General features: G+C 50.7%; 2 protein-coding genes across 3 annotated transcripts in view; one reads left to right on the top strand and one right to left on the bottom strand.

The window, feature by feature from the left end:
* Positions 1–1147: 1147 nt before the first annotated feature.
* ACSF2 (acyl-CoA synthetase family member 2) overlaps positions 1148–27970 on the top strand; it is a 31211-nt gene continuing 4388 nt past the window's right edge. The window contains exons 1-9 of the mRNA XM_009696415.1: positions 1148–1300; positions 2671–2799; positions 3837–3890; positions 6780–6898; positions 7125–7287; positions 7729–7824; positions 8701–8849; positions 9452–9543; positions 10650–10726. Coding sequence (XP_009694717.1) covers positions 1196–1300; positions 2671–2799; positions 3837–3890; positions 6780–6898; positions 7125–7287; positions 7729–7824; positions 8701–8849; positions 9452–9543; positions 10650–10726 — 984 coding nt within the window. The 5' untranslated portion in view covers positions 1148–1195. The remainder of the gene's footprint in view (positions 1301–2670; positions 2800–3836; positions 3891–6779; positions 6899–7124; positions 7288–7728; positions 7825–8700; positions 8850–9451; positions 9544–10649; positions 10727–27970) is intronic.
* On the bottom strand, positions 12024–20072 carry CHAD (chondroadherin). Of its 2 annotated transcripts, none has more exons than XM_009696413.1 (4): positions 19239–20072; positions 15443–15606; positions 15082–15227; positions 12024–13009 (listed from the first exon to the last, which is right to left on the bottom strand). In XM_009696413.1, exons 1-3 carry the CDS (start codon positions 20016–20018, stop codon positions 15086–15088), a joined length of 1086 nt encoding a protein of 361 aa, XP_009694715.1. In that variant the 5' UTR covers positions 20019–20072; the 3' UTR covers positions 12024–13009; positions 15082–15085. The 2 variants fall into 2 exon arrangements, with proteins under 2 accessions (XP_009694715.1, XP_009694716.1); XM_009696414.1 differs by having other exon boundaries at positions 12887–13012.

The following is a 27970-nucleotide window of genomic DNA, read 5'->3' on the forward strand; positions in this document are numbered from 1 at the left end:
ACCTGAGTGAAAGCCTTAATGTCTTTAAAATGATTTTCCCTACCGCCCTGCTCACATCTTCTCATTGCTGCCTCTCCTAACCATGCTCCCTCTCCAGCTTGGCCTCCAGCACAAGGTCTCGGTGCTCCTCTGAAGGACCCTGTCATACCAGTCCTGCTCAGGTGCTGCTCTGCTGAAACATCTCCCTCCTCTCCTCCTCCTCTCCTCCTCCCCTCCTGCCCTGTGTTTGCAGAGGACGCAGTCTTCTCTACCCTGTGAGCCTGCTGTACCATCGCCTCTGCGCTTCTCCCCCCTCGTCTTGCTGGTAGCTCCTTGTCTTACTGATGCTGTCTTCAGTACCATAAACTCTTTGCGGTCTGGCTGGCAGAGAGAGCGAAGCACGTACAGCCCGCTTGCTGTTGTGTGCACAGACCATTGCTTTGCAAATGCCCCTTGGTTACAGCTCAACTTCTTTGAACTCTTCTAAACAGTTTTTATTCTGCAGGATTAGGGTCTTCTCTGCAGACTGTTGCGGAGACTGATCTCTGACTTAAATTTTAACTTTCTCAGACGTCTGCTCTTTCCACCAGAGAGAAGCCAGTTGGGGGAATTTAACTATTTTGATTGTGTTCCTTCCAAGTTATTTACATTTTTTAATATTGCAGAAAGACCAAACCCAGTTGCCATCAATCAGTAAACTGCAGAATCCATAATCTGTCCAGATATCCCGAAATGCCCGGGTAATTTTCCCCCCAGGTGAATGACTGTAGGACCAGGCTGTGCCCGGTCTGCAGGGCTGGTGCGGGGTCCTGGTCTCCATCGGAGGGCTGGAGGCTCTACCTGTGCTGCCTGCTGGGGTGGGCAGGTCCCGGGGGGGTGCCTGGGCTTACCGAGGCCATCCGTCCGCCTGCCCGGTGTCCCCGGGTTGCTGCACGTGCTTTCAGAGCCCTTTTGGAGGTCTTCCTCATCTTGACCTGCTGAAGCAGCTGCCCGTGGTTCCCACCGCTGCGGGGATGTGCATCGGGTACTCCTGGTACTGCTGGCAGGCTGATAACCCTTCCAGGCTGGGAGAATTGTATTGATGGGTTACATTAAAGAATAGACTCTTCTCCTTTTCTTTCACAGTACCCTGCACACAGGGATGGCCTGGGCCTCGCACAAGGTGACCAACAGCTATGTCCAGGGAACCTTAGACATTCCCCTTCTCAGCAAAACCATGGGCCAGTGCCTGGACGAGACCGCCGAGCGGTTTCCTGACCGCGACGCCTTGGTCTTCTGCCGAGATGGGGTTCGGAAGACGTTTGCTCAGTTCAAAGAGGAGGTGAGTGCCTGGTTTGCCCCTTGGAGGGTCCGGGTGGGTGGATAACGGCAGTAGCAGGCATGATGGAGAAATGGAAAACGGTTTCATCGCTCGGCTCAGGGGTGAGGTCTGTCGTGTGTGGATCTTCATCCTGGCCCCTGAGAAGGCAACAGCACCTCCCCAGCACACACCGACGGGCGTGTGCTGCCTTTGTCCTCCTTAGAGTCTCGACATCAAAGGGAGAAGGCAGTGTATGTAAAATGCTTACTGAATATCCCAGAATGAACTTTTGTACTTAAAAATTCTCACCCCTATCTGATGTGTGATGGGCCAAGTGATGGTGGTTTTCTCCTCTGGAGGAGGCTCCAGTGCTTGTATGAGTCACTGGGCTCTGACTGTCAGGGGTCCTGAGTGCGGGGAGGTTTCTAGTCAAGTGCAGGAACGGAGCAAAGTCAAAGACTTGGTCTCAATGTCATATAGAACAACGGGGGGGGGGGGTATCTATGCCTGTGTATGTATGTGTGCATATTACGTACAAATATACATTTATATGTCTTCTGAATGGAGGGGCAATATTTCAAGGCTAACTACCTGGAAAGTTTCTATTAAATATATGATGTGATCTTGGATAGAAAGAATTATTTGGGTTCTTTTTTTAGATTTACTACTGTTTTGGTTGCATCCATTCAGATAAACAAGATTAGCTGCATTCATCTTAATTTTAAAAAGTAGGGTGTAACTCAGAACTAAATCGGAGAATAGCTATTCCTCAAAGTCATATCTCCTACAACGTAGATTACATAAATTCATTTGAGAACATAACAAAACTGTAAAAACTTTTCTGAATACCTCAGAGTATTTATACATACATCCATATACTTGAAACGTGTTTACCATCTTGCAAAATAAAGCAGTCTTGTTAATGTAGCGTCTCAATTCAAGTTAATGAGGTTAGGAACCCCAAACTGGTCAAAAATCACTTGATACAGTTTTCTTCACCTGAGTCCTTTTAGAAGTAAGCCAGAACAGAGGAGGATCCGACAGCGTGGATGGGTAAGGCTTAGTCCTAAGCTGAGTTGACGAGGAGCTAGACACTAAATAGTCACTGGGCAAGAATTGATTTGCAACTATTTGTGGATAATTACCTATTTTGGTTTCCTTCCTGCTTTGTCGTGTTGTCCCACACCTGTTATCCTTATGCTTTCAGCCAACCTGCGAGGCAGGGGCTGCTCCTGTACAGCGGTCGGCTGACAGACCGGGTAGCAGAGGTACCTTCTGTCCGATTTCCATTGCAAAGATGATGCTTTTTCCCCAGAAAGCAATGCCTGGAGATGAATATCCCCCGCTGCATCCTGTGTGTGGTCCTCAGGCTCTTGTCTGGTATTTTACAGGTGGACCACGCAGCAGCTGGGCTTCTGGCTCTTGGCCTGAAGAAGGGCGACCGGCTGGGGATGTGGGGTCCCAATAAATACGAGTGGGTTCTGATGCAGTTTGCAACTGCCCAGGCAGGAATCATCCTGGTAAGGGGTTTGCTGTGTTTGGGTTTTTAGCGATCTGTTGGGAAAGGAGATGGAGACAGAGAAGCAGTAGGAGATACTGGAGAGCAAAGTTTGTTGTCCCTTTTTTCCGTGCTCTTACCCAGTATGTTGGCTATAACTGAACCCAGTATTTAAACAAGTTCTGTGCAGCCCTCTGCACCTTTGTCCTCCACTATGTAGGAAAGCAGACTGCAGAGGAAGGAGCAAGAAGAAAGGGACGGCTGTGAACTCGCTTGCAGCAGCCAGTGATAGGAGGAGATGTGCTTTTGCCTATAGGACCATTTTTATGTAGCATGCTGCCGTCCTAAGCAGTCACCAGCTATTTAGATCCCTTCTAACTAGGGTCTGTATTGCTTTATGGTGCAAACGCTTACTAAAATATCTACTCCAAGCTGCATATCCCCCAAAGCCAATTTTCATTTGATAGCGTGACCTGGCACATTCACCAAAACGCATCTTATTTAGGCAGTGCGCCATGGTGAGGACTGCACCCTCCCTTCTGGTCCGTTTTCTTCATCGTGGTTCGTGCCAGTGTCTGCTAAGACACAGTAACAGGGTGGGTGAGCATGGCTGAGTATGATCCTGGTGGTGAACTCAACTCCAGTGGCCAATACTGCTTCTGTGGAGACTTGGACAGGAGAAAGTTGATATTTTCATGGTTGTCTATCAAGAAACCTGACTTGCACTTGAGTTTTGAGTCTTCAGTTTAGTGGATTGAATGTCTGTCTGTGAGACAGGAGGTCCGGTTTCTGTTCCTGAAACTCTTCTGACTGTGCGACCTCACATAAATCTCTTTTCTTTTTTTGATTGTTTTCTTTCATGTAAACACAGGATTCAGCTATTTTTTCTGGTTGAATGTGAAATCCCTGTGTCGGTGAGCTCTTAGTTCTGCGTGTTGGAGGAGAGGCTTTGAGTGTGGCTTGTCCCTGGGAGAACTTTTCTGTTGGAATATGGGTTAGGGGAGAGGGTTTTCAAGGCAAGGGTAACTCTGATCAGCCTTCTTGTTTCTCCCTCTTCAGGTATCTGTGAATCCAGCCTACCAGGCCCTTGAGCTGGAGTTTGTCATCAGGAAGGTTCGTATGGCACTCGCCGGTAACGCTAATCAATTTGTTGTGAGAACTCATACGAGCAGCCGTCTGTTAAAGGGGGTAGTGAGGACACGGTACAGAGGAGCTTCTGCTTAAGACTTGGGCACATCAGGGAGAGCAGGGCTGGTGGTGGCCGTGTAGAGGGAACACCACCACGCAGTGACCGAGGGGATGAAGCCGCATTTAAGTGTTTGCGTTTGTTGCTGTTCCCTGTGGCTGCCACCCTGTCTGTTTGATGGAGACGTCTGCGTCCTTCTCATCCCTCTCTCTCTGCTAACAACCATCTACCTCCAAGATTACACCAGTAACAACCATACCTGCCAGCAACCGTTTACCAGGGAAGGAGGAAAACAAGGCAAGACTAAATGTCTGACCCAGGGACTACCCAAGAAACTGGCAGCCAGGACAGCAGAGACTATGTAGTAACAGCGCATGGCTGCAATTTCTGCAGGCAACATCTGTCTTAAATCAGTTCTGACTTTCCCACGCTCAGGCTCCAGCCTGCCCGGGAGGGAGAGCACCGTGTGGCTGCCCTCCCCGCCTCGGTGCCGTCCTGCCTCCTGCTTGGGGCAAAAATCACCATCTGGGATTTTAGCCTTGAAAGTAGAGAGGAAGGCTCAGAAAGGAGCAGCCTACTTGGTTGCTTGATTTCTCCTTCCCAGATTTGTCCCAGGCCTGGCTGGCCTTGGGTTTAACCTGGTTCAAGTCCTAGATATTGCTGCTGCTTTGACATCTGTCTGCTCTCTGATCCTTGCTGCCTCAGCTACCCTCGTATACCTGCCTGGGTTTGAGTTTGTCATGTGCAAAGCACCGATCAGTTTAAACTGTTCTGGCTCCTTAGCTTCAGTAAGGAGGGATTCAAGTTATTAAACATTTGATGGCTAAAAATTAATCCTAGGATTAAGAAGCTAACTTGCTTATCCGTGGTATCCGAACTGCAGTTCGAGTTCCCATTTCACCCTTCATTCACTGCTGTCACTCCCGTTTTCACGCGTTAGAGTTGAACGTGGTGCCGCGGTCCAGCACGTCTCTGCCAGCGTGGGTGCCCTCCTGCCGCTCTCACCCCGTGGAAACGCGCATGTCAGTGCTTGCCTTTTTCTCCAGTGAGATGCCTTTTGTTTTCCTTTCCGTCCCTCTGTGTCAGTCTGCTCTGATCTTTTCCTCCAGTGTAAATCTGGAGTGTCGATGGGGTAAGAGCAGAAACGTGCTCCAGCTCCGTTGGGGATTACTCCTGTCTCACCCTCCCACGTTTGCTAGTGTTCCTAGCTTTTCCGTGTACCTTTGGCACTGGGATCTCTGGTGTCCCTCACCCTCCCGCCCCAATTATTTGTTTCTATTTATTTATTTGCACAACAAAACCCCTGAAGACTTTAGGGCTTTGCCTGTTGGATCCTGCCAGCCCCTCCCTTGCTCCACCAGGTTCCCTCCCTTTGGTATATACAGAAATATATGCTGCATAACCATCCCTCTGATTCCTGCCGTATTTCCAGGGCTTTGTAAAAGCAAACTGGTGAGAGGTTTTGTATGACAAAAGACGGGTCTGCTGCCACTGGGGTTGAGACCAAGTGGGAGATGCGCAGCTATAGCCTGATCTCATATAGCATCTGTCTTGCAAGCGCCTCTCTTCACACAGCATCTCTTTTGCAAAGCTAGTTCAACCAGAATAGTAGTTTGAAGGAACTAATACTAAAGAGTTACAAAGGCCCAAACTATCCCAGAACAGACTCAGTCCCCTGGGTGCTGAGCAAACTGTTCCAGAAAATAGAGCAAATGTTTGTCTTCCCTTCTGACAAACCCCAGAGAGTACTTCCAATTAATTTATTGGTGTAGCCTTGGTCTCCTTATTTTTGTGGACTTTGGGAAAATAATAAAAACAGCTGAGTAAATCATTTATGTAAATAGTTTATTTGACAAGAACGCATTTTTTGGAAGATGAAAGCGGTTTGGAAATCTGGGTCAAATTCAGCAAATCTCCTCTGCTGAAAAAGAACTAGAAATTCTTGGAGTAATTAAAGTGCTTTGTTTCAGGATTACGTAAAGGTTGTATGAAAGATGTTTTAATTTTCAAAATAGCTCATGCTTTAAAAAGAGATGGAAAATGGAAATGGAACACCTTGAAAAAAAAAACAAAAACAAAAAACACCCCAAAAAACCAAAACACCACCCCAAAACCTAGGCTTGACCTGAGAGGCAGTTTTTAAGTTTCCTTGTTTTTCCAAAGTTCTTTAAAAATCCTCACTTCAGATCAACTCCAAGGATTTTTTTTTTTTTTTTTAAACCATATTTCGGGACTGGGCTTTTTTTGTTAGTGTTGGGACTTGTAAAATGAAAAATCGGTTGTTTGCCTCGTGCTCGCGATGAGGAGCGTTGGGAGAAGAGGGAACCTCAGGCTGCAGCTCCGCTCTCTTGCCCATCACAAAGCGACCAGCCCGTCCTGAACCGGACACCGGGCAGGAGCAAAGCACCGGCTGCACGTCTGGATGAGGGCTCGGGGTGCTGAGCGTGCAGTAACAGCACCCTGCCCTGTGCTGCTGGGGTTTGATGGGGGCACAGCTGCAAGGGCTGGGTTTGCATTTGCCGTCGGTGAGCAAAGGCTGATGTCGATCAGTGAATCTTTAAACCACTGCACCCCACGGCTTTTACTGGGAGGAATGGAAAAACCTCCAGGTTCAGTCTGGAGAGAGCTCGTCGTATCGTGTGCTTACAGAAATAAAGCCATGGGGGGCAGGGGGGAAATCCCGGTGCGGTGTTAATGGCTAACGCTGGCAGCGTGGGGTCAGAGGGCTGTGCGCATTCGTGGCTCGGCGGTGGCTGCTCTTTGTCCTTGGCATCAACCCAACGTGACTTCTCACGAGTTTCTGTCTCCATTCGCAGGTTGGCTGTAAGGCACTGGTGTTTCCCACTCAATTTAAAACACAGAAATACTATGATATTCTAAAGCAGGCATGTCCTGAGCTAGAAAAATCCAGTCCAGGGGGAATAAAGAGCAAAAGGTGAGTTAGGAACATCTGGTGTCTTTGCGTGGACCTCCCAGCTGGGTCCTGCCTTGTGTCCTCGCAGCTGCCCAGCACGGGCTGGGGTGGAGGAAGGACCCACACAGGGTCTCATCTGAAGAGAACAAGTGGGGCTGTCCTGGGGGTTTGCCCTGACCAGCGTACACCTATCCAGGTGGTTTTCTCCTTGCTCTGTTACTGTTGATGGTATTTTTCTTTCTACCAGGCTACCTGACTTATCCATTGTCATCACAGTGGACTCCAAGCTGCCCGGCACCTTCCACATGGATGAAGTGCTGCAGGCTGGGGACAGCAGGCACATGAAGCAGTTAAGAGCCGTGCAGCAGACCCTCTCCTGCAATGAGCCCATCAACATCCAGTTCACTTCAGTAGGTGCTGCCGCCCGCTCCGTGCCGTGCGGTTGGGTTCCTCGCTGGGGACGCGGGGAAAGATGCGTGCGGTGCTGAGCATCCCGTTTCCATTGCCTTCTGCCCTCTGAGACCAAGCCCTGGTTCCATCTTCTGCTGTCGGATGGAGGAAGTGTTCCAGCATCTCCCCTCGCTTCTTCCATCCTTGCTGCTCAGCCCTTTGTCAAGGGCTGATGCAGATGAGAGGGTGTCGTCTCAATTCTGTCCATCTGAAGTTGGACCATTTTTTGTGCATGGTTTGGGATTCAGATGCCGTTAAAGAAGGAGGAAAAGCCTTCCAGATCTGAATGGAGAATGAAGTGCAAGATCACCCCAGAGTCTGCCTGGGAAATCTCCCCAGAGCACATGTAATTCCTCCTTGGAAAAGGTGGCATCGTTGCCATAATGCCTCGTGTCTTTCAGGGGACAACGGGAAGCCCCAAAGGAGCCACCCTCTCCCACAGGAACATTGTGAATAATGCCAATCTGATCGGCCAGAGGCTGGGGATCACAGAGCAGGTGGGTTTCGGTGGGAACGCGGTTTGGGGTGGTCTCTGCTGCGGGGTGTTTTGCTGCAAATGATATTGAGGGATACTCATGCGTAAGATTTTTCATTTCAATGGGGTTTCATTGATGTTTCACTTTAGTTTCATATGAAGGTTTTTTTGGGGGGGAGGGAAAAGTTACCTTTTTGTGGGGGGAAAAATTGTGAAAATAATCACTTTTCATTTTGGTGCATACTCATTTCAAAGAATTACAAGACTCTGGATGTTAGCTTTGAATTCTGTTGAATGAGGTTTTAATTTGCTTTACATGACTTCACGTCATGTCATGTACACGCTCTTGTAGCTCTTATCAGGATATGACCTTTCTATTTGTAGTTTCTTTTAAAAATTGTTAAAGGCAAATATTTTCTTTTGAAGTTTTAAAGCAGTTATTTCTAACACAACAGCTTTGATCCAGAAAAACGATGAGTTGTTTCAATCAGTCTTCAGAACCTTTGGTGTTTTTAAAAATAAAATAAAATTAATAGCATGTGCCAAGTCCTGCATATTTCATGCCTGTCATAGCACTACCACTCTTCTCTTCTGGCATATCATAAAATAATGTGTAAGCAATACCAGACCAAAAAGTCCAGCAAAGAAAAGACATTGCAAAATTAAAGAATGAAATTTTGACATGAAAAACTTCCCAAACGGATTTTTATGAAAGGCAGGAAGCATCAGCCTCGTGTTTCCACCTAAGGGGAACACAGATGAGTGTCAGATCTCCAGGAAGTTTTCAGTGAATCAGGGAAAACTTCTCTGTTCGGATCTTTGCTCTTCAGCGGTGAGATGGGCTAGTCATGGAGTGGAAGATCTCCTCTCCTCACTGTTGTCTTTGGCTTGACCGCAGGACTATCGCATCGGCCTCCCCGCCCCTCTCTACCATTGCCTGGCGTCGGTGGGAGGCTGCATGGTGATGGCTCTGCACGGGTCCTCCTGCATCTTCTCATCGCCGAGTTTCGAGGGGAAGGCTGCGCTGGAGGCGGTGTCTCGAGAGAAGTGAGAGTTTGTTTGTGTCTTGCTACAGCGGAGTTCATCGCCTCGTGGCGGTGATTCCTTCCCATGTCTCGCCTGCCAGGCTGTTGCTCACACTCTTCCTTCCCACGATGGGAGAGGCAGGTTTTCTGGTGCGCACACTTGCACGGGCACTTGAGGAACCTAAATCCTGCCTTTTCAGCTGTGCTTGGGGGGTTGTCACACTTCTCTCTTCCCAAAAATAAGGGATCCTTCAGGTGACTGTAGGGTTTTGGCTGGAAAGCGTAGTGGTGTCTTGCTTTGCTATGGCTGGTGTGTTTTTTACACCTAACCACCCGCCCTCCTTCTCCAAGTCCAGCTCTGCTGCCGAGACAGTGCCATTTCCAGCTTGTTCTTCGTGTGCACCTTGTAAAACAAAAGCGCTATCCTCGTGTCTGCACAATACGCACGTATATGCAGATATATTTTTATACATCCGTATGTATACGTGCGCTGATGAACAGCGCATCCGCTGTGCCTGTCTGGGTGCTGGTGCCCCCCGCGCGATGGGAGGGGATGGGGTGCTGAGCTGGGGCTGCCCCCCGTCCCAGCTCCGCACCTTGCTCTCTTCTCTCCCCTCCCTCGAGATGCTCCTTTCTCCACGGCACACCGACCATGTTTATAGACATGCTCTCCCAGCCGGATTTCGACTCCTATGACCTGTCAACTCTCCGGGGAGGTAAGTCTCAGAACTCAAACCGCAAAAACCCGAGAAGCTGGGTATCACTGGTTCCCTGCTGGGAGCCTGTATTAAGCTTTGCCAGCTGGAGGGAAGAGTTTATTTGTGCGAGCCTCGCGTTTCGCTGTTAATTTGATGCTACCTTTCCTTTCCGTGGGGTTTCCTTCAAGAACTATGTATTTTTGGGACTCTTCTTTCCTCTTAAGGCACTCCAGGGAAGGACCTATCTGTTTTCTCTGCAAGGGGAGGTGTCAGAAGAGCCTGGTTTCGCTCAGCTCCCATCTCCCCGGCCACCGCCGAGTGGCAGCAGATGCTTTGTGTGCTTTAGGCTGGGGCAGTCCCTAAAGCAGAGCTACGCTGTGATTTCTCTGACCTAAAGTTTCCTGCCTGTTTTTGAAGTCATTCATCTAAATACTGGAGAGGGTGTGATAACGTGTGCCAGAGCTTTTTCTCTTGTGGCAGACAGCCTCGGAAATCGGTGAGCCAAAACGAGGGGACCACCAGCCCTTTTGAGGCAATAATAGCATGGAGAGAAGAAGGTGCTAGAGCATAAAGAAACATTTAAGCAGATTGCCTAACCAACTCTGCTATGTGAAAAATGATCCTGTCTCATCTTGTTCCCCAGCAAAGCCTAAGATTACCCTGCTCTTTTGCTCTGTCATCCTAGGATGGAACAGGTGAAAATGTGATCTGCCCTCTCCCAAAAGGGCTGCTCTGTGCAAGGCAGGAGGAAAGGTTTTTGCCTTTATGGTGGTGATGATCGATGGCAGTGTTTGTCCTGCTAAAAATCTGTGCCTCTTTCTGCTCTGAATCTTCCTTTTTTGGGAACTGCAGCTTGGACTAGGTTTGTGCTATAGAGTTTATTTTCCTAAAGAGTGAACTCTGCCAACACTTAATTCATTCAGGCAAACTGGCCTTGCTGCAGCCTTTGCTTCCAGAATAACTAAAACCTGTATCCATAAAAATAGAAAGTATTTTGACAGGAACCGGTGTATCCCAAAGGTCTTGCCAGCATTTAAATCTGGAAGCGCAGAACCTTCTGAGGGACCGCTCCTGGGAATAAATAAATGGTTTCCAAGATGGTCATCTTTTCCTCCTTCTTGCAGGAGTCATTGCAGGTTCTCCTGTTCCCCCTGAGGTCATGAAGATGATTATCACGAAGATGCACATGCCAGAGATCGTGGTGAGTTGTGGTTGCTGCGGCTGGAGCTACAGGCGGTGTTTGTTGTGGTGAGACCCGGAGCTTGGGCATCTCTGCACCGCAGCGGTACCCGGCCGTGCCGGGGCGGCTGGGATCAGGCGTGATGGGACCGTGGGTGCGAGGCCAGGCTGAGGAGTGAAGGTGTAGAGGGGCTGGGAGGAAGAAGGGGGATTCTGCCTGGTTGCTGGTGGGGTGTCTGGGGAGGAAGCTTTGTAAGAAGAGAAGACGTTGCATTCAGTGTCGTAAACTGAGCTTCTGCTGGTGCATTTCAAAGCTTTTGTAAACCCTTCTGTTGTACACGCTGCAAGGATGAATGATTATGGAAGAGGCGTTGCTGGTTTGTATCGGTGTGGGTGGGTGCACGTGTTCGTCTTGCTGCGGAGCTGTCAGGTTTCTTTCCCCATCCTGGACTGCATGCAGATACAAAACCTTGTCGCACGCTACGCGTTTGAGTCTGGCACCATCCACACGAGAGCACCAGGCATTGCCTTGCCAGGAGGGCAGCGTGTGTCGGACCACGCGTGCTCCTGCTCCATCGCGTCTCCCTGCACCCTTGGCCTGTGCCAGAGCATCAGCATGTCCTGCATGTGGAGGGGGACGGGCCACCGGCGAGGGGATCGGTGCCACTCCCGGTGACACGTTTCGTAGGCAGGTCCTGCCATCTGCACGTGTCTGCCTGCGAGTGAACAGCTGAGCCAAAAAAGGGCTTTTTTTTGTTTTACTCTAAAGGAAATAACTTCGGTGCCATGCTGCTTGCAAATGCTGAGGAAGCAGACTGTTGTGATGGATAAAGACGTGGGGCTGGGAGTCAGATTAGGGGTGTTATTGTTGGCATGTTGCTGGACCGCACCAGCACCAGGGTTGTACAGGGACGACTGTGTACTCTGCCACGGGCCAAGGGAACCCAGGGCATCTGTCCTGGAGCCGTCTCAGAGGCAGACAGGGTTTTTTTTCCTGGATGTGATGCTCTTAATGCTGAGCTGAAAACACAAGGGACAGCCCTGGAGCTGTTGCCTGGACTCTCTTGGGTGACAGCTACCTATTTTTATAGTAGGCTTGAGTCTGGCCTCACAAAATATTTTCAGATGTTACTGCAAGTGCCCGGGACTCATTAGGTGTCACACATTCCTGTTTTGTAGAGAAAGAAATAATAAACCCCTCCCAAACAGTTGCTCTGCCCATCGGATAAAGAGGATTAAGTCTATATTTGTACCACCGGTCTCGTGTTACTTCTGATCCCCCAGCCCTCAGACAGACACAGGGAGACTTGCTGAATTCGTCTTTGCAGCAAGAGCTTTATACAGAAGATGTACATAAGAAAATATACAATTTGATTTCTATGTAGGAGACAGAGGAGATTTCATCCTCTTAAAGGTCATTTACACTCAGTTACAGAGGAATAAATATACATATATTTATATATCTCTTTAGGATTAAAAAACACAGTTAAGTTGCAACTGTGGTATTGTAATAGCCGTGACAATAAACCACAGTCATCCTGGTGTCCTGCGGGATGCTCTGGAGTACGGGCAGAGGGACGAGGAGGGGTGCCCAAGCCAGGCTGCACGGCGCACACCTTCTCCTCTCGGATGTACACGCATCTTGGTAGACCCCACAGGGTGGGAGGGAATCCAGTCTTCAGATGGCTCCAGTTTGGGGGTTTCCCAGTACTGCTTCCCTTAAAGGATTTCTGGCCGATCTAGAGAGATTGCTGCCTTTTGGCATGAAAGGGCAGCTCGATCTCAGGGCCACCGGTTCTTGGTCATTGCTTCACCTATCCCCCTCAGCCCTGGCCTGCAGGGATCCCCTCCGTGGGAAGGCAGAGGAGTCTCTTTGCGTGGGTTGAGACCAATTTTCCTGATCAAGCAGCTGGGGGAGGGATGCTCCTACCTTCCCACTTGCTTCCACTCCACTGGAAGGGGAGAGACAGTGACCAACTAGTTGATCGGGGACGTGGGTGATGTTGCCTCTGGGAAAGATGACTGTGTTTTACCGGCAAGATCTAGGTTAGCTTGTCTTAGTATGGTCATGCATAGTTTAGTTTTTAAAAATGCCTCTTTTAAAATATATAGATGTCGGAAAAGATTGAAAAGGTGGATTCCATCCTGCGATCAGCAGAGAAGCGGGGATTCGGAGGAGGCTGGAGGTGTTCGGATATATCAGAAATGTTTCCTGACAGGTAGGAGAAGCTTAAGGAAGGACTCAGAAGTCAGTAGTTTTCTGATGGTTGAAGTGACCGGTCACCAGGACAGGCCATACCAGGGCCTGCTAGGGGAAAAAAGAGAGAAGGCCACATGTTTCAGGGGATTTTTCAAGCAGGTCAGTAAACTTCTAGCATTTGTCTATTTTTACGGTCAGTGAATGAAGCCCATACTTGAAAGTGAAGAGTCAAGGAGCCAGTATGGGTTCCCACAGTAGAGGAGATGGGTTAGTCCTGTCTCTGACTTCTTCTGCCAACTCGCTACGTGACTCTTGAGTATCTCACCCACGTGGGTGAGATCAGATGGGTCAGTATCTCACTGACTCACGTTGATGGTCAGTGAGCACTTCCTTCAAAAAGGAAGAAACCCAACAGCGAAATTTTTGAAGAGGAGTGAATTATTTTGGTGCCCTGGTTCTGAAAAACCAGGGCAGGTAGATTTTTAGAAACCACCATGCAGCTTTTAATCTTAAATGTGGTCAGTGACCCAAGTCACTGGTCATCCCTGAAATACAGACCCCCATGACTGACATCCGAGAAAGCTGCCTGGCTCTCCAGAGGTGCATGATGAAGTCAAAGGTACTTTATATTCCTTAAAATCATGCTCACCACCCTGGAGTGGGTTTGTGTGCCTGCATTTTGGCACTGACACCTGAAGGTACCAAGCTTTGTCTTCCGCAAGACTAATAAATAGTTTTCTATTTCATTAACGCTTGTAAACCTGTTTGAGAGAGCTGGATGGAAGGTGCTACACAAAAACCAGGTATTACTGTCATGGTTTTCTTGTTCTCGTCACAGAGGAGTGAACTGGAATTAAGTTCAGGCAGGGAGAGAAGAAGGTTAAGAAGGGCCAGACCTGTTAATAAAATACATTTAAGTAGTGTGGTTTAGAAAACGAAGTTTTTCCGTCCTTAGAGCGGAACTTTACCCGCCCTATATGGAACGACTGGTATTTCCATCTCTAATCCATAAAACCTCTGGCACTGCAAGAGAAATAACCACTTTAGGAAGGCGCGGAGTAGCTGGCATCATCCCTGACATTTTGATCATAAATTTACTTTCTCCATCCTGTTATGCATATCCTTAGTGAACTGGGGACCAAATGGCCATAACTGGGCTTCGGGCTTCTGCCTCGTCCTTTCTGCTCTGAAAGGGCACAGTGACAACCCTTGTTCTTACACGGCAGAGTCACTGCGCTTTACTTAACAACTAGGCAAAGGTCCCCTTCCCAAGAGCTTACAAACTTGCAGGCTCATCCAAAGTCCTTTGGAATCCGTACAAGCTCCAGACCTATTCCTGGGATGGGGAAAAGTAAAATGCTTGGGATGGAGTGATGACAGTTGTGGGTTTTTTGCTACTCTGTGCACTGAATTTAATACTCTTGGTAGTTTCCAGTTGTTGAAGGTGTTTGTGTGATAGGTTTTCATAGTTGGTGTTTGCATTGGTAGATGTCGGCAAGCTCAGTCAGCTCTGTCTCTGAATCACCTTCTGGCCCGGAACGCTTTATTCAAAGACTGTTTGCTGTCTCGAACCTCCCTCTTCTGGGACACTCATTTGAAGGCATCAGCCCTTGTTTTTAAATACCTGAGTGTCTCGGATGGGAACTGTAGTTGCTGAAAGGCAGATGCTGGCCCAAGAACCGCTCCTTATGGAAGACGTCTATTTTCATATGGGCTGGGCAGCCTGGGGCCAGATTTCCCAGCAATGTCCTGCCCTGGATTTCAAACCAGACCTGAAGGACCTTTACTAGGGCAAAAGGCCGAGCATCTCCAATCGGTTAGAAAGGTAAAGCGTGTGTGATCCCAGCTCTGGGTAAGAGTGGGCTAAGTCCACCCTTGTTTTGACACTCAATTACATGTTTCACCCTTACTTGCTGCCCCAGGCCTGTCTGTAGCCCCATGTTTCCTTTACAGGGTTGACTCCATCCCTGATGCTCCAGGCAGAGTCTCTGCTCTGGTAGCCCATGGAGCCCAGTATTGCCAGGTGATGGAGCAGCTCTGAGCAGAGGCATCGATGGGTGAATGGATGAGCTGTTTTGAGCCAAACCCTAGCATCACTGAAGCCGGAGACAGAAGTCCCCGTACCTTTGGTGGCATCAAGGTTTGCTGTAGGTTTGACTAAAAGTGAACTATCTTACATGTTTAATGGCGGCTTCCCTTCTTGGACCTCTTGGTGGGGAGCTTGCAGGTGCGGAGGGCCGGGGTGTCTCTGATGGACTGCCCTCGATACTGCGCGGGCGTAGAGCAGGTCTCCTCGGCACGGGTGCGATTGCCCTTCAGCCACCTGGGACACGGGGAGAAAGAAGACCGGGAGCTTACAAGAGGCACAAACCACCATGAACATCACTCACACCACGAGTGGAGAGGGCAGGCTGGGCGAAATGCTGCTGAGCATGTGTGCAACCTTCAGCAGCCTCCTTTTGCCTGGCACAGCTCGTGGGGGGACCCCCAAGGAGACCCCAGGGAACGCGGGGAGGGCAGGGGGACGTGGTGCCGTACTTGCGCAGATGTGCGAGCTGGCAGTTGCAGTGCCAGGCGTTTTGGGAAAGCGTCAGCGTCTCCATTTTGTCAAAGGGGAAGTTGCGGGGCAGCTGGGTGAGGCGGTTGTTCTCCAGGTGAGCGGTCTTCAGCACGGTCACGCCGGCGAACGCGTTGTCTGCAAACTAAAGCACAGAGGTTTCTGGTCAGGAACACTGAGTTAGGGAAGGGGAATTCAAACCTGAGTGCCTCTGTTCAAGACTTTTAGTGGCATAAGCGTGGAAAGAGCAAGAGAAGGAGTGGTGGAGGGGGGTCCTGGCTCGCTGGAAGCTCTGGACACCTAGGAGAGGCATCAGGCTGGTGGGCTCATTGGTGATGGAGTCTCCTGCCTGAAGACAGCTACTTCCCAGATCCATGTGGGATTGTCTTTGATGCCATATCCCTAAATAAAGTGAAGTCTGGCAGCCCTCTGTATTTTTGAGCCATACTTCTCCGCTCTAAATGAAGATATTTTCTGGGTGTATTCCTTTCCAAGGCTGGAAATCCTCCCAGCGCCTGTTGCCTTGCCTGTCCTGGAACGGCTGAAGGAGGGAGTGTTTGTGGCGTCTGAAGGGGCTGTAGACTTTGGCAGTGCCCGGGGGCTCCAAGTGGAAAGTTACACTTGGCATCAGTGTAGAAATAGAGGCAGGGTTCCAGCACCTCAACCTCCTCCCTTTTTTTTTTTTTTTCCTCATTTCCAGCGGGTTGTTTGCAAGGGATGCTGTGAGAATAGTCTTCTCTCGATTAATGGGCAGGGTTTAAGGGCGAGCATCTCTTTAAAAAGCTACCAAAGAGAGGAGAGAGGCTGTAGACCTGGCTCTGCAGCGCTCTCCCCTCTTCCCTGAGGCCTCATCCCTGGCTTTTTTCAGCCCATGGTTACTCAGGTTGGAAAGTTTGTTGGACACAACCCCCTCAACGCAGACTTCCTTGGCGGTGATGAATTGGACAGGAGGTCATTGACAAAGCACAAAGCTCCTCTTGGCTATGATGAACTGTTTCTCCCCCTTCTCAAGGTGGGAGGCCAAGCTTTCTCTAAAGGGTGAAGAGGAGACTCACTAGGTCTACCAGAACCTTCCCAGTCAAGGACCTGTGCTCCCATTTCTGACCAGAAGCTTGCCCTTCAGACTGTCTTCAAGCTCTCTGATCTTAAAAGCTTGAAAGAGGAAATGCACTATTTTAAGCTGTGAACTTTTGTCATCTTCCAAATTAAGCCATGTTGGATAGGATTAGAGCTTAGCTAAGAGACTCCCAGAGTCCTGTAGCTGTTGGACAGTCAGCACAACAGTCCAAAACAGAGCTGACCTTAGTAGGTTTTACTGTGCTGATAGTGGCCCTTCTCAGAGAGATGCTGGCACGCCGTGCAGCGGGGCGGTAGCCTGGCCGCGTTCTGGTTTGGACAGTGGTGTACTGTCTCAGCTCCTCATTCCTCTCCCAGCCCCATGAGAAGAGTTCGCATCTGCTGGTAACAGCTGCTGCGCTGCCTGCCAGAGCACGCGTTTGTAAAGAAACGGGTGATTTTTTTTTTTTTTTCCCCTTCTTTAGATGGAGGATTGCTGCTGTAATTTAGTTTGCAATAAATGCGCGGAGAAGGGTGTACATAAAGCTTCCAGGATTTGCATTGCCTGGTTTTGTGTTGATGTACGCGGTGGGTCCTGGCCTGGGTGGGTGATGGGTGTAGGTCCGGGATGCTGGTGGGGAAGGGGAGCTCTGTGGGGAGCTGCAGAGCAGCCTGAGGGCTCTCCTCCTCCTGCTCGAGTGCCGTACAGGCTGGGATAGCTTCGTGTGGAAGGGTTTTGCACTTGATCAGCTCAAAAAGTCTTGCAGCCACACAGGGAACAGCTAAGGACGGTATTTTTGTGAAGGAGAAAGAGCTGCAGTCGAGATGCCAGCGGCATTTGAAGTATTGGGCAGTGATTTCCTAGGTCACGAGGTCTCTGTGATTAGATGTCTCCTAGCAGTGCAAAGTTCACACGTGGGCCGTTTGGATATGAGGCCTTTGAGGATTTGAAGAGAAAACTTTGAGCTGGGGTGGGAACTTTGTTTTCCTGAAAAAAAAATGCAAGTCCAAAAGCTGCAGAAGCCACCCCTGTTAGTGCTGGTCCCATAAACTGGCGTTGTATTGGGTTGTTGGGGAGGGAAGGAGGCATCTGGCTGCAGAAGAGCCTTTGAAGGTCCTGTCCACAGGTCGCCACTCAAAAGGAGAAAGTCTTTTTTGCTGGTTAGAATTGTTAACCCTTGCTTTTTGGCCAATCCAAGGGCACTTAATTCCCTGGAGCACCCCACCATCATGGGTTAGTCGAATTGCTTCAGGGTATAACTTGGGACTCTGATCTCTCTACAGCTGGTACAACATTTAAGCTGTCATTTTTGATTTGCGCATGATGAAAGCACCTTAAAACTGAGTCTACAAAAGTGCTGTGACAGCATGTCTAAGGTCTTGCCTAGAGAGGTCAGTAGATTGTTTTCAAGTGTTGAGTTTGTTTACTCCCATCCGGGAGAGGTTAGTGCCGAGAGCAGACAAGGGATTAAGTACTGACCGAGTGCTGCCCAGCTGTTTTAGGTAGTGTTGTTCTCCACCTGGGCAAGCTGTAATTCTAGTTTTTCAGCATTTTGGGCTGCCGTGTCCCCTTGAAAACTCTGGTGTGCTCTATCCTGGTAGCTTTTGGGTGATCTGCTAATCCCTGTGAGGCCCTCTGAGTTGCTCTTTTTTGCTAAGAAATTCTCTTGATCATCACATCTTCCTGCACGTGGTGGGTGTTGCTTTGCCGTGAAGTCCTAGCCTGCCTTACCTGGATGCTCTTTGGTTTTTGGGCTTCCCGACAAAGCATCATCCCAGGGAGAAGTTGTTCTGCCCCACCTGCAGCACCTTCCCGTTCCAGCCAGGTGGGATGCACCTAGGACATCAGGCTGCAACAGGGTGCTGCTGCTCTTGCACTGCACTTGTTTCTCTTCTTGCACTGCCTGGCATTTCAGAGGTCGTAATGCAAGTGATTCCCTGAGGGTGATGCTTCTGCCTATGGATCACGCTTTCTCACAGAAAAAGAAAGGGGTTGTTTTGCTGTTCGGGATACCTGAATGTCCCTCCTCCTCTCCAGTGGGAACAGGGCCCCTTTGTGAGATGCTGCGAGAGTTCCTTTGGAGAGGGCATCAATAAACAAACCTTTCTTTATAATGTGTAAGGCTGGGAGGCACGGGGGGAGGTGAAGGTGAAGGTCCGTATGCCTATCTGTCTGCAAGGCGTGGGTAAGAAACCGCGGCTATTTGTAGCCCCTCCTGAGGAGTCTCCCCCTCCCAACCCACAACAGGTACCCAGGCTGAACGAGGGAGGCAGAGAAGTTCAGCTCGGCAAGGGGGCAGGGCCCTTCGGTCCCTCGAGTACGAGGCAGACGCTCATCTCTCATCCCACGCCTTGTATCTGGGATGATGGAAGGTTGCTAGCTGTCTTGGAGCATCCCAAATACCTTTCTCATCTTTGGTGTCACCTCCAGCTTGGGAGGGAATGCACTGCCTTTCCAGGGAGTTTGATCAGCTCCAGATAATTTGGTTTTGCATAAAATAACTCAACAGAAGGGTGGAGTAGGTGCTCTCATCCCTCGCTTGAGCCATGTCAGGAGTGTTGTCAGCTGGCCAGTGCCTCGCTGTCTGCAGAGCCTGCAGACCCTGCATCTCCCCTCTCCTCTGCCAGGGAGGGACAGCAAACCGAGGGCTTTGTAAAGGAGGAGGAGAAAATTGAGCCCCTGTTTCTTATCCAGAGCAAATGGAAAAAGAAAGGACTCACCTTCTTCAGTTTCATGTTGTCCAGGTTGAGTGTCTGCAGGTATCGCCCGAAGGACTGGAAGGCATTGTCAGGGATGACCTCAATTGGGTTATGAGAAAGCTTCAGTTCCTCCAGCACTCTCAGCTTACTCATTGCATTCACAGGATAGCTGCTCAGCTGGTTCTTGTCCAGGTGGAGGACGGCGAGGTTTTCCACATCCTCCAGGGCCCCAGGCAGGAGGTTGGTGAGGGAGTTGTCGGAGAGGAAGAGCCAGCGCAGGTCTTTAGCCCCGTTGAAGACCCCTGGTCTCAGCTCCCGGATTTTATTGCTGCCTAAGTGCAGGATGAAGAGGTTGACGAGAGGGGAGAGGAGCCCTTTGGGTAGGTCTGGGATCTTGTTCTGGTCCAGGTACAGGTAGGTGAGCTCAGAGAGGTCATCAAAGGCTCCTGGCTTTATGACACTGATCTGGTTGTCAGTGAGATAGAGGTAGACCAGGCTCTTGAGCCCCCGGAAGGCTCCGGTTGAGATCTCCTTGATCCGTGAGCTCTGGAGGTGCAGGGACACCAACTTTTTCAAGTCGCGGAAGCCGTTGGTCGGCAGGACGGCGAAGTTGTTCTTCTGCAGGTTGAGAAGTCGCGTTTGCTCAGGCACCTTGGGGATCTTCTTCAACCCAGCGTTGTCGCAGATGACGTGCTGCAGGTCCCCGCCGTGGCAGTGGCAGCTCGGGGGACATGCCTGCACGATGGAGGCCAGACATGCCAGTAGGCTGAGGACACTGAGGAAGAAGCCTGACCGATTCATGGTCAGATCTGGAATTAGTGTGGTGGGAAGAGAAGCAGCAGGAGGAGGAGGAGGGAGATGGGTGGGAGAGAGAGAGTAACTGGGTTTGCAGCATGCTGAACACAGCCCTATTTATAATGTTATTAAAAAGCAAAATCCCTTCCCACAAACCGCAGGCAGCAGCCAGTTGGAAGCAACTGGCTTTGGGAACTGACTGTGAGCTTAACCCCTTGGCACCAGGCAGAGGAGTGTCCGCGGTCCTGCCTGGCCCCGCTGCCCAAGCCACTGCGCAGAGGTAGTTTTCCTCTCTGCAACAGGGAGGCAAATGGTCAGGCAGGACGAACGCAGCCCCGCTCGGTGGCGAACCTCTCTGGTCCCTGCTGAGCCAAATGGGGCCCAGGTTCATCACTGGGGGGAAAAACCAACCTGTTTCGGTTGAATGGCATAGCAGGGAGCAGTGCTCGGCTCCGCAGCCACCTCGGGCTGAAGCTTTCAGCAGGCTCCTGGGCTGTGTTTAGCCTCAGCTGGTTTAGGGAGAAGCACCTTGTCCTCTTATCACAGAGGAAGGTTTTTTTGGGGGGGTCTTGTCTTGCGGATTTCAAAGGAGTTTGCCTGAGCAGGGATGGGAGAAGATGGGAGCAATACGGGGTCATGCCAAAGGCCAGCAGTGCCGTAGATGCTCTTGCAAGGCAATCTTTTGGTTGAAGACTTCCAGATCTAGACTGCACCTAGGAGCTGGCCAAGAAAGGGAGAGCAAAGACAGTCGTAATTTCTGCTGCGTCTTTTCCTATCAGCAGTCAAGTGTGACACATCTGTGGTGAGGGTCAGGAGATCTGCGTGAAGGTTTTGTTTTTTTTTTCTCAGCCCGTGGCACTGTGGAAGCAGTGGCTGTTGCCTTCCAACAAGGGATGGGGCAGTGGCAGAGCCTGCAGAGAAGCGGTGGGACATGGGCTGGTGGGTATGAAACACCGGACAGCTGTGCCCAGCTGTGTGCCCGGCTCAGATGAGGTGGACGGTAATGCCTGCGGCTCTCAGGGTGAAGCTGTGGACAGGCAAAGGCGTGGGCATTGGTAAAGGGATGGGAGGGAGCAGAGCAAGGAAATCGATGCTGGAGCTGGGACGAGGGTCTGCCTCGGCTCCCGTCTTGGGGCAGCAGTGGCAAAGGTGAATTAACGATGCAGGGAATGTCCCTTGCTCTCCCAATAGAGAATATGGCTAAAGCAAAGTGGTTAAAAGCCCCAGCGCCTGCTTCTGCGAGTGTGAAGAGAGAGATCCAGGGGTTGTGGGGTGGGGTTTGGAATTGGAACATTTTGAACTGATTTCCAGCCAGTTCCTGGCTGCAGCAAACAGCTGAGAGCCGAGCACATAACTGTGAGCTTGTTGAGATTTCTGCTCCCGAGGCTGGCTGCAGAGCCCCAGCGGAGCTTTTGCAGAGGTGAAACAGGCTCAAGAAAGGGAGGAAATCCAAGGGCTGACTTAGGACACAGACTGGCTTATTCACCGAGATCTCTGGGTTTTTCCATTGTTGCAATGAGGAATTAGCCAGCGCTGCCGAGCATGCTCCGGACGGTTATGCAAACTGCCTGGCAGCCCGCGCTCTGCTCAGCAGCTGTCAGTCGGAACGGTGTTTTCATCCCATCATTAATTTGGGGGTGAAAAAGGGGGCTTCTGGGGTGTGAAGGTAGGTTCTGGTGAGCCCGTGGGGCAGATGGGGTTGGCCGAAGGATGATGTGATGTGGGACCGATAGCAGGCCCTATCAGCCTTCCAGCGTTTGTCAGCCCTGAGGTGCAACGCCCGGCTGTCGAGCAGCTGGGACCTCGCCACCCACCTCAGCACCAAGGGCTTCTCCTCCCTCATCTCCGGAGAGATGCTCTGACCATAGGAGCTCCCGGCTCCTGCTGGAGGGACCTCCTGCAGGACTCGCTGCTGTGGTTACTGAAGGATTTAAAGCTCTTTGAGCAAAACAATGGTATTTTTGCTGATGTCTGATTCAGTAGGCACCGCGATGGTCATGCACGTGGTTTGATCTCTGGAGCAGGTCTGTTAGTGTCTTGGTAATGACCTTTGAGATGGCAAAAGAGGAGGTTGACAGAAGCACCCTCTGTGTTTTCTTCCTTTGCCTCTCCAGGTTGATCAGAACTGAGAGTGCCCCGTAAGTGTGTGCTGCTCGTAAAGCTCACGCACTGAGCTGGGTGAATGATTGGAAAAAAAAAACCCCAATACACCTCTAAAGCATCATCTTCTAACCACGGATTGATATTTTTTTTTTTTTTTGTCTGAGCAGTTTCATCCATATTAGTCTTGTAATCATCTGATGAGCAATTCCTGCAGTTACGTACCAGCTGTACTGTGCAACAGCAACTGATGGGTGAGATTTAAAATCCAGCCTGTTTCTGCTGGACACTGAAGCTGGGTAGCATATCTGTGCTCCCTCCCTGAGTGCAGCTGATGTCTGATACTTGGTTTTCCCATCCCCTTGCAAAAAATACCAGCTAACGGTTTCCCACTTCTGCAGAGATTTCTGCCAGCATGGGTCAGATTGGAGCAAAAATCTGATGAGGGCCTTGCAAACTCCATCCATAAATACATCCCACCCATGTGTATTTCTGGAACAAGACCCTTTTCAGAGGTTAAACTGCCCAAACCTCAAACCATCTTCTCATCTTTCTTCCTGTGAGGATAAATTTCTTTTTCTTCTACCCTTTATCTCTTCGCTGCCTGAGACTGCAGGTTGTTGGGGCCATGGACAATTTCCCGGCAGGGGTGTGTGTGCTGTGGCTGGAGCAGGCAGGCTGTGGACAGGGGTAAGACCCGTTGCATCCTCGTGAAGATGCCGTGATGTAGCCACCACCATGCCAGGGCAAGGTGGGAAGCTGTCCCTACCCCGAGGGCTCCTCGCCAGCCCCATGCCCGCAGCAGAGGTGAGGTGGATACCGGGTGATTTTTGGTCCCACGGTGGGGTGGCAGCAGGGCAGTGCTACTGGGGGAAAGGTGTTTGCATCTCAGCTCCGTTTCTCCAGGCACAAATGTTGAATAAAAGGAAGTTCTTTCCCCTAATGTTTTTTGATTTCCATGCCTCGGTGAGCACATTCCTGTGGTGGGAGCTGGTTGGCATCTGCCAGAGCTGGCACCTCGCCCCTGGGCTCCCGGCTGTTTGTGTTTTGAGCTGCTCGCTGGCGGGGTCTGGTCTTCTCACACCGGGTTTCGCAGCCCTCGACTGGCCAGCAGACATCCAGCAATCCTCAAAAGCTCGCCTGGGTCCCGCTCGTGGGTGGCTCGCAGTCTGGCAGTGACAATGGCAGCAGTGTCGGTGTCCCCTCTGCCGCGGTGGGATGCCGCAGTGAGCTGGGTCCCATCCAGCCCCCCACGCCACAGCTCCCCTGGGACCGATGCTGCTAGGACGTCACAGAAGAGGCAGGATTATCCTGCCATCCTCTCTTTCTTAATTGATTAACAGTTCTGCAAACAGTCCCCATGCCTGGTAATTTGCAGATGCTGGACTCCCCTCCTCTCCTTCTTGGAGGCGTTGTGGGATAAGCAAATAAATACAGTGTTTGAAACGGTATAAATATAGATTTGGGGGTGTTTCTTTGGTGCTGCAGGTCAGAGCTGTTTTGATACAACATTGGAGATGGTCTTTTCCATGTTTAATCTTTATTTTTATTAGTACTGAGAATTCTGGCATACCAAGCCGGCTGCACATGTGTTATTCCATGTTAAAATATTCCATTGCTCGCTTAAGCCTGATTCTGTAGCTTTTAAGAGGATCCAGATCTAGTTTTGTGTGTCGGTGCACGCTAGCAATCACCTTCTTGAAGTGGCAGCAGCGTAGCTGGCCTTGGGGTACAGGCTGGAGGCGAGGGCTCAGGCAGCTCGGGGAGCACATGCTGTCCCCATTTGCAGCCCGCCCAGCACCAGCCCTTGTGGAGCTGAGCCCCTGCCTCTGCCTGGCACTGGATGCTGGGGAGGGAGCAGGGTGGGAGAAGGTGTGAGCTCTGCTGTGTCCCAGGGTGACTGTCCCAAGTCCGGAGCACCCTCCAGGCAGTGTTTGAGGAGCCCTGGTGGGTGGGCATGGGGAGCCCCAAAGGGTCTCCTGGGGTCCCCCCCTCTTCCAGGCAGTACCTGAGAAATCCCTGGGTTTTGGTGATGTGCAAGGATCCCATCAGCGACAGGGGCATCTGGGGCTCTGAGTCCAGACCTGAGTTATCGTATCTATTTGGCATGCTTGAAGGACACCCTTCACTGTGGTGTGGGGGCCCCGGCTGCTTGTTGAGCTGGAGGAGGTGGGTGGTGGGTGCAACCTCCTTCCTTCTGATGGTTTTCTTCCACTGTAGCATGGCCTCCACCCATTGATGTGTTGCCAGTTTGGCTCCCCGTTTGACGTCCACCCACCCTTCCCTTCGGTCTGATCCCAGCAGCTGCTGCGTGATGCTCTTGGCCTCTCCTGCGAAGCTCACCCAGCCCTTGCTGCCTCTCCCCAGCCCTGCCGTGTCTGCCCGGCAAGGCACCGGGCATCCCCTGGCAGCCCGCGGCTCTGCCCAAGGCTGCCGTCCTCTCTGCAGCTCTCGCGGGCTCTGAAGAAGCACGGAGCTTGCTTTCCTTGCAGAACACAACTGATCCACGCAAGACTTCTGACTTTCCCAAATGCTCCCCAGCCATGAGTCCCCGCCGTTCTTAAAATGGAAAATCGGCTCCGCACGGTGACAGCTTCCCTGCTTGTCCTTGGCCAAAGTGAGACCTCCCCATCCCATCCCACCTCGTTTTTGGGGAGGACCTGACGAGGAGGTGGTTTCAGTAGCTGTAGAAGCTCTGGGAATGTGCTGTGAGAACATTTAAAATGCAGCGTGGAAGCAATAAGATCCTGGACTCCCAGCCATGTCTTCAGTGGGAGCTGCGCTCTCCACATCCGTGGGGATGTTACCTTTGCCCCTAGGTTTTTGCCGAATTTCCTTCTCCAGCAGCTTTGAGCATTCAGCTACCCCCAAAGCCGTGGTTTTCTACCTTTGCAAGACACTTTGTCTCTGCACATTTCCTCTCACTTTTTCCTTTTAATTCCACTTTTCCTAAAGGCATTGGCACCCAGCGCCAGGGAGGATGGAGTTAATTACATAGCAAAGACCTTTTATCAAGCTGTGGATAAACCAGTAAGTGACTGCACATGCCTTTGCTGGTTGCCACTGGGCAGTGCTTCTGAAATGCTGGCAGGACTGGGGAAATACTTGCAAGCCTCAAGACTTCTGCTCAGCCTGGAAAGAAGAGAGCCGGCTTTAACTCCAGACCGCGAGGAGCAGCTTGTCCTGACTGTACGACAACAGGAGCTTAATTTTCAGTGGCGGTCTAAGCTGGGTTGCCATTTTTGCGGTGGTCTCCTCCTGAGGCAAAGCCATTGCGTGCTACAACACAAAGACGGTGCTTTGGGCACCTGATATTTTTGGGAACTTTTTAAGCCCCATCCAAACTGGGACTGTCTGGCAGCTCTCCGGGTGGGGAGAAATGCCAACAGGGTGGCCACCCTTGGAGGTTTGTCCTACAAGACCTGCTTGTTTGTGTCCTGATGTTTTTGACACAAAGATGGTACTGTTGCTGGGGAAGGAAATGAAATCTCAGTGTGACATAGGGCTGGACGTGATCAGAAGCTGTTTTTTGCAGCGGCAAAGTTGACCTGAAGGTTCAGGAATATTCCAATACAATTTGGGATAGTGGGACATCTCCAAAGCAAGGAGACGCGTGTTCCCAGAGGACAGCAAAACTCAGGGTGATCTTTGGTAGTCAGCAGCTGAGCGAGGGAAGATCGTTCCTCGGCTGAGAACGATTTGGAGCTGGCTGTGAAGGGAAGGGCTGGGGCTGACTTTGGTGGAGATATCCGCGACGAACACAGTCAGCGCGGGTTTAGGGATAATTAGATCCATCCGGCGTGTTACACTGAGAGGCCTTCAAAGGGCCTCTCGGAGGTCCCTTAGCACATCTCTTGGGTTGCCAGTTTGCTTTCTGTTGTTCATTACGCCCTCTTTGAAGTCTGAAAATCCCTATTGTTTCATGGTCAATTTGCTTCTTTTTTTCTGAGGCCAATATTGTCTTCAGCAAAGCTCGATTTCTGTAGGTTTTAGTTTGGTGGTTCAAGCCCTGCCATCATCCTCCAGCGTGGCATAACCAGAGGGCGGTGACGAGGGGTGGGAAGATCCCCCCTGAGCATCGTTCAGGTCCAGGGGGGTTCCCTCCAAGGACCTCGTGCCCTCCTGCAGCCCTGACCACCTGCTCCAGCCCAACCCAGTCTCACCCCGCTTGGGGTACTGGTGGTACTGAAACCAGGCTTTTCATCGCAGCCTTTCAGCAGCAGCTGAACGCGGAGGGAAGTGGGTGTTTTTATTGCTGTTGAACGCTGGGGAAAACCGAGGAGCAGAGAGCTGATGTAACTCGTTCCAAGTTATGCAGTAAATAAGCGGCACGGTTGGGAAAAACCCAGGGTCTTCAGAGTCCCCGCTCTCCCCACCAGATCAGTCTGCCTCCCAAATGTTTACTAAAGAGACTGGAGTCTGATTGTTTTTACTTTATTTTTAATTTTTAGTCGCTTCCTTCTTCAGGCTGTTTTCCCTGTTCTGCAGTGACCAGTGTTTAAACAGCGCTAGCAGGAAATGTTTTTGAAATGTGCTTTAAAAAACACATTTCTACTAAGATGTTCTTTTTATTCCCGGTTTAGAGAGAGGCTTAGGATTCACAAAGAATGAATCTGTTGTCGGTAGGAGTAAGTTAGGCGGGAGTTTGTTTTGGAGCTGTCCTTGTCGTTGCTGAAGGCAGGACTGCTCCGTGTGCTGGACATTGGGGGGTCACTTGTGGTCCTCACAGAAAAAAAAAACTTTACAGTCAATTATATTCTGTACTCTTTTAGCTCCTCTCAAAGCCAAGGGTCCGAGCTGGGCTCCTTGCCTCTGAAAAGCTTTGCTTTGACACTAGATATAGCTCCAGTGGAAATTATGGAGCTGATGTAGAAATTATTGGGTGAGGTTTTCTGGACTGAATTATACCAGATGACAAGGTTAGATGATGCTAAGTGTCCCTTTGGGTCTTGAAAGCTATGAATCTTTGTGGATCTCTCCAAGCTTAAATTGGTATATGGGGTTTTGTGGAAGCATTGTTTCATCTCGTGCATCACGAGCTGCGGCTGGGCTGGGATGATGGAGCCCTTGGAGGATGCTCCACGCGGCAGATGAGGGTCGGGAAGGACAGCAGTGCTGGTGTGCGGGCTGCCTCCAGCCATTGCCTCGGTCCTGGGCATGCAGATGGAGAAAACACTATCCCAAGAGAGAACTGCTGTCTTGGAAAGGTCAGGAGCAACATCCTGGTGTCTGGCTGCAGGCAGGCAGGGAGGGGAAGGCAGCGATCGGGCAGCAGGCTGAAGGCTGGAGGTTCAGACCCACGTTGCTCTCTGGGCTGGGCCGAGAAGCCCGTTACTGAGGGTGTGAGGGTGTTTATGGGGACAAGCTGCTGGCCAAGGCACGGACTGCCAGTGCTTGGGGTACACGGCACGCTGCCAGGCATCTGGAGGAGCCTGGTGAGCCGCGGCACCCGAGCCAGGGAGCTGCCTGCTGCTGTGTCCAATTAAACTGCTGGAGCGACCCGGAGAGGCAGAAGGGGTTGACTCAGGGCTTGGCTGCGATCCTGGGACCGACACTGCAATTTATCCAGCAGAGTAAAACAAAAAAACAAAGGCGCTGGGATTTTTAATAAGTATTTAAGATCTTGGATTTGTGTCTCGTCAGTCATTTGATCCAGCCACAGGACTCATATTAGTGGGTGGGAGAGAAATCCTGTCTGAGCATCAGACGCTGTAGGTTTCCACCCCGGCTGGGAAGCTATCATTGCGTCTGGTAGGAGAAGCCTATTTACAGTCGCTCCCTGTGGGTTGCCAGGCTCCTAGCAGAGCAGTTTGCACCAGATGGTCCCTGCAGCATCCTGGAGACGATCTCCTACAGAT

Source organism: Cariama cristata, unplaced genomic scaffold (assembly GCF_000690535.1).
Source record: "Cariama cristata isolate BGI_N322 unplaced genomic scaffold, ASM69053v1 scaffold7903, whole genome shotgun sequence".
NCBI lineage: Eukaryota > Metazoa > Chordata > Aves > Cariamiformes > Cariamidae > Cariama > Cariama cristata.

Excerpts from the sequence above, each read along its gene's own strand:
- CHAD (XM_009696413.1), bottom strand. The coding sequence starts at position 20,018 with ATGAATCGGTCAGGCTTCTTCCTCAGTGTCCTCAGCCTACTGGCATGT. Across the intron at positions 15,607-19,238 it reads ACAACATGAAACTGAAGAAG|TTTGCAGACAACGCGTTCGC; the intron begins GTGAGTCCTTTC and ends TCTGTGCTTTAG. Across the intron at positions 15,228-15,442 it reads CAGCTCGCACATCTGCGCAA|GTGGCTGAAGGGCAATCGCA; the intron begins GTACGGCACCAC and ends CCCGTGTCCCAG.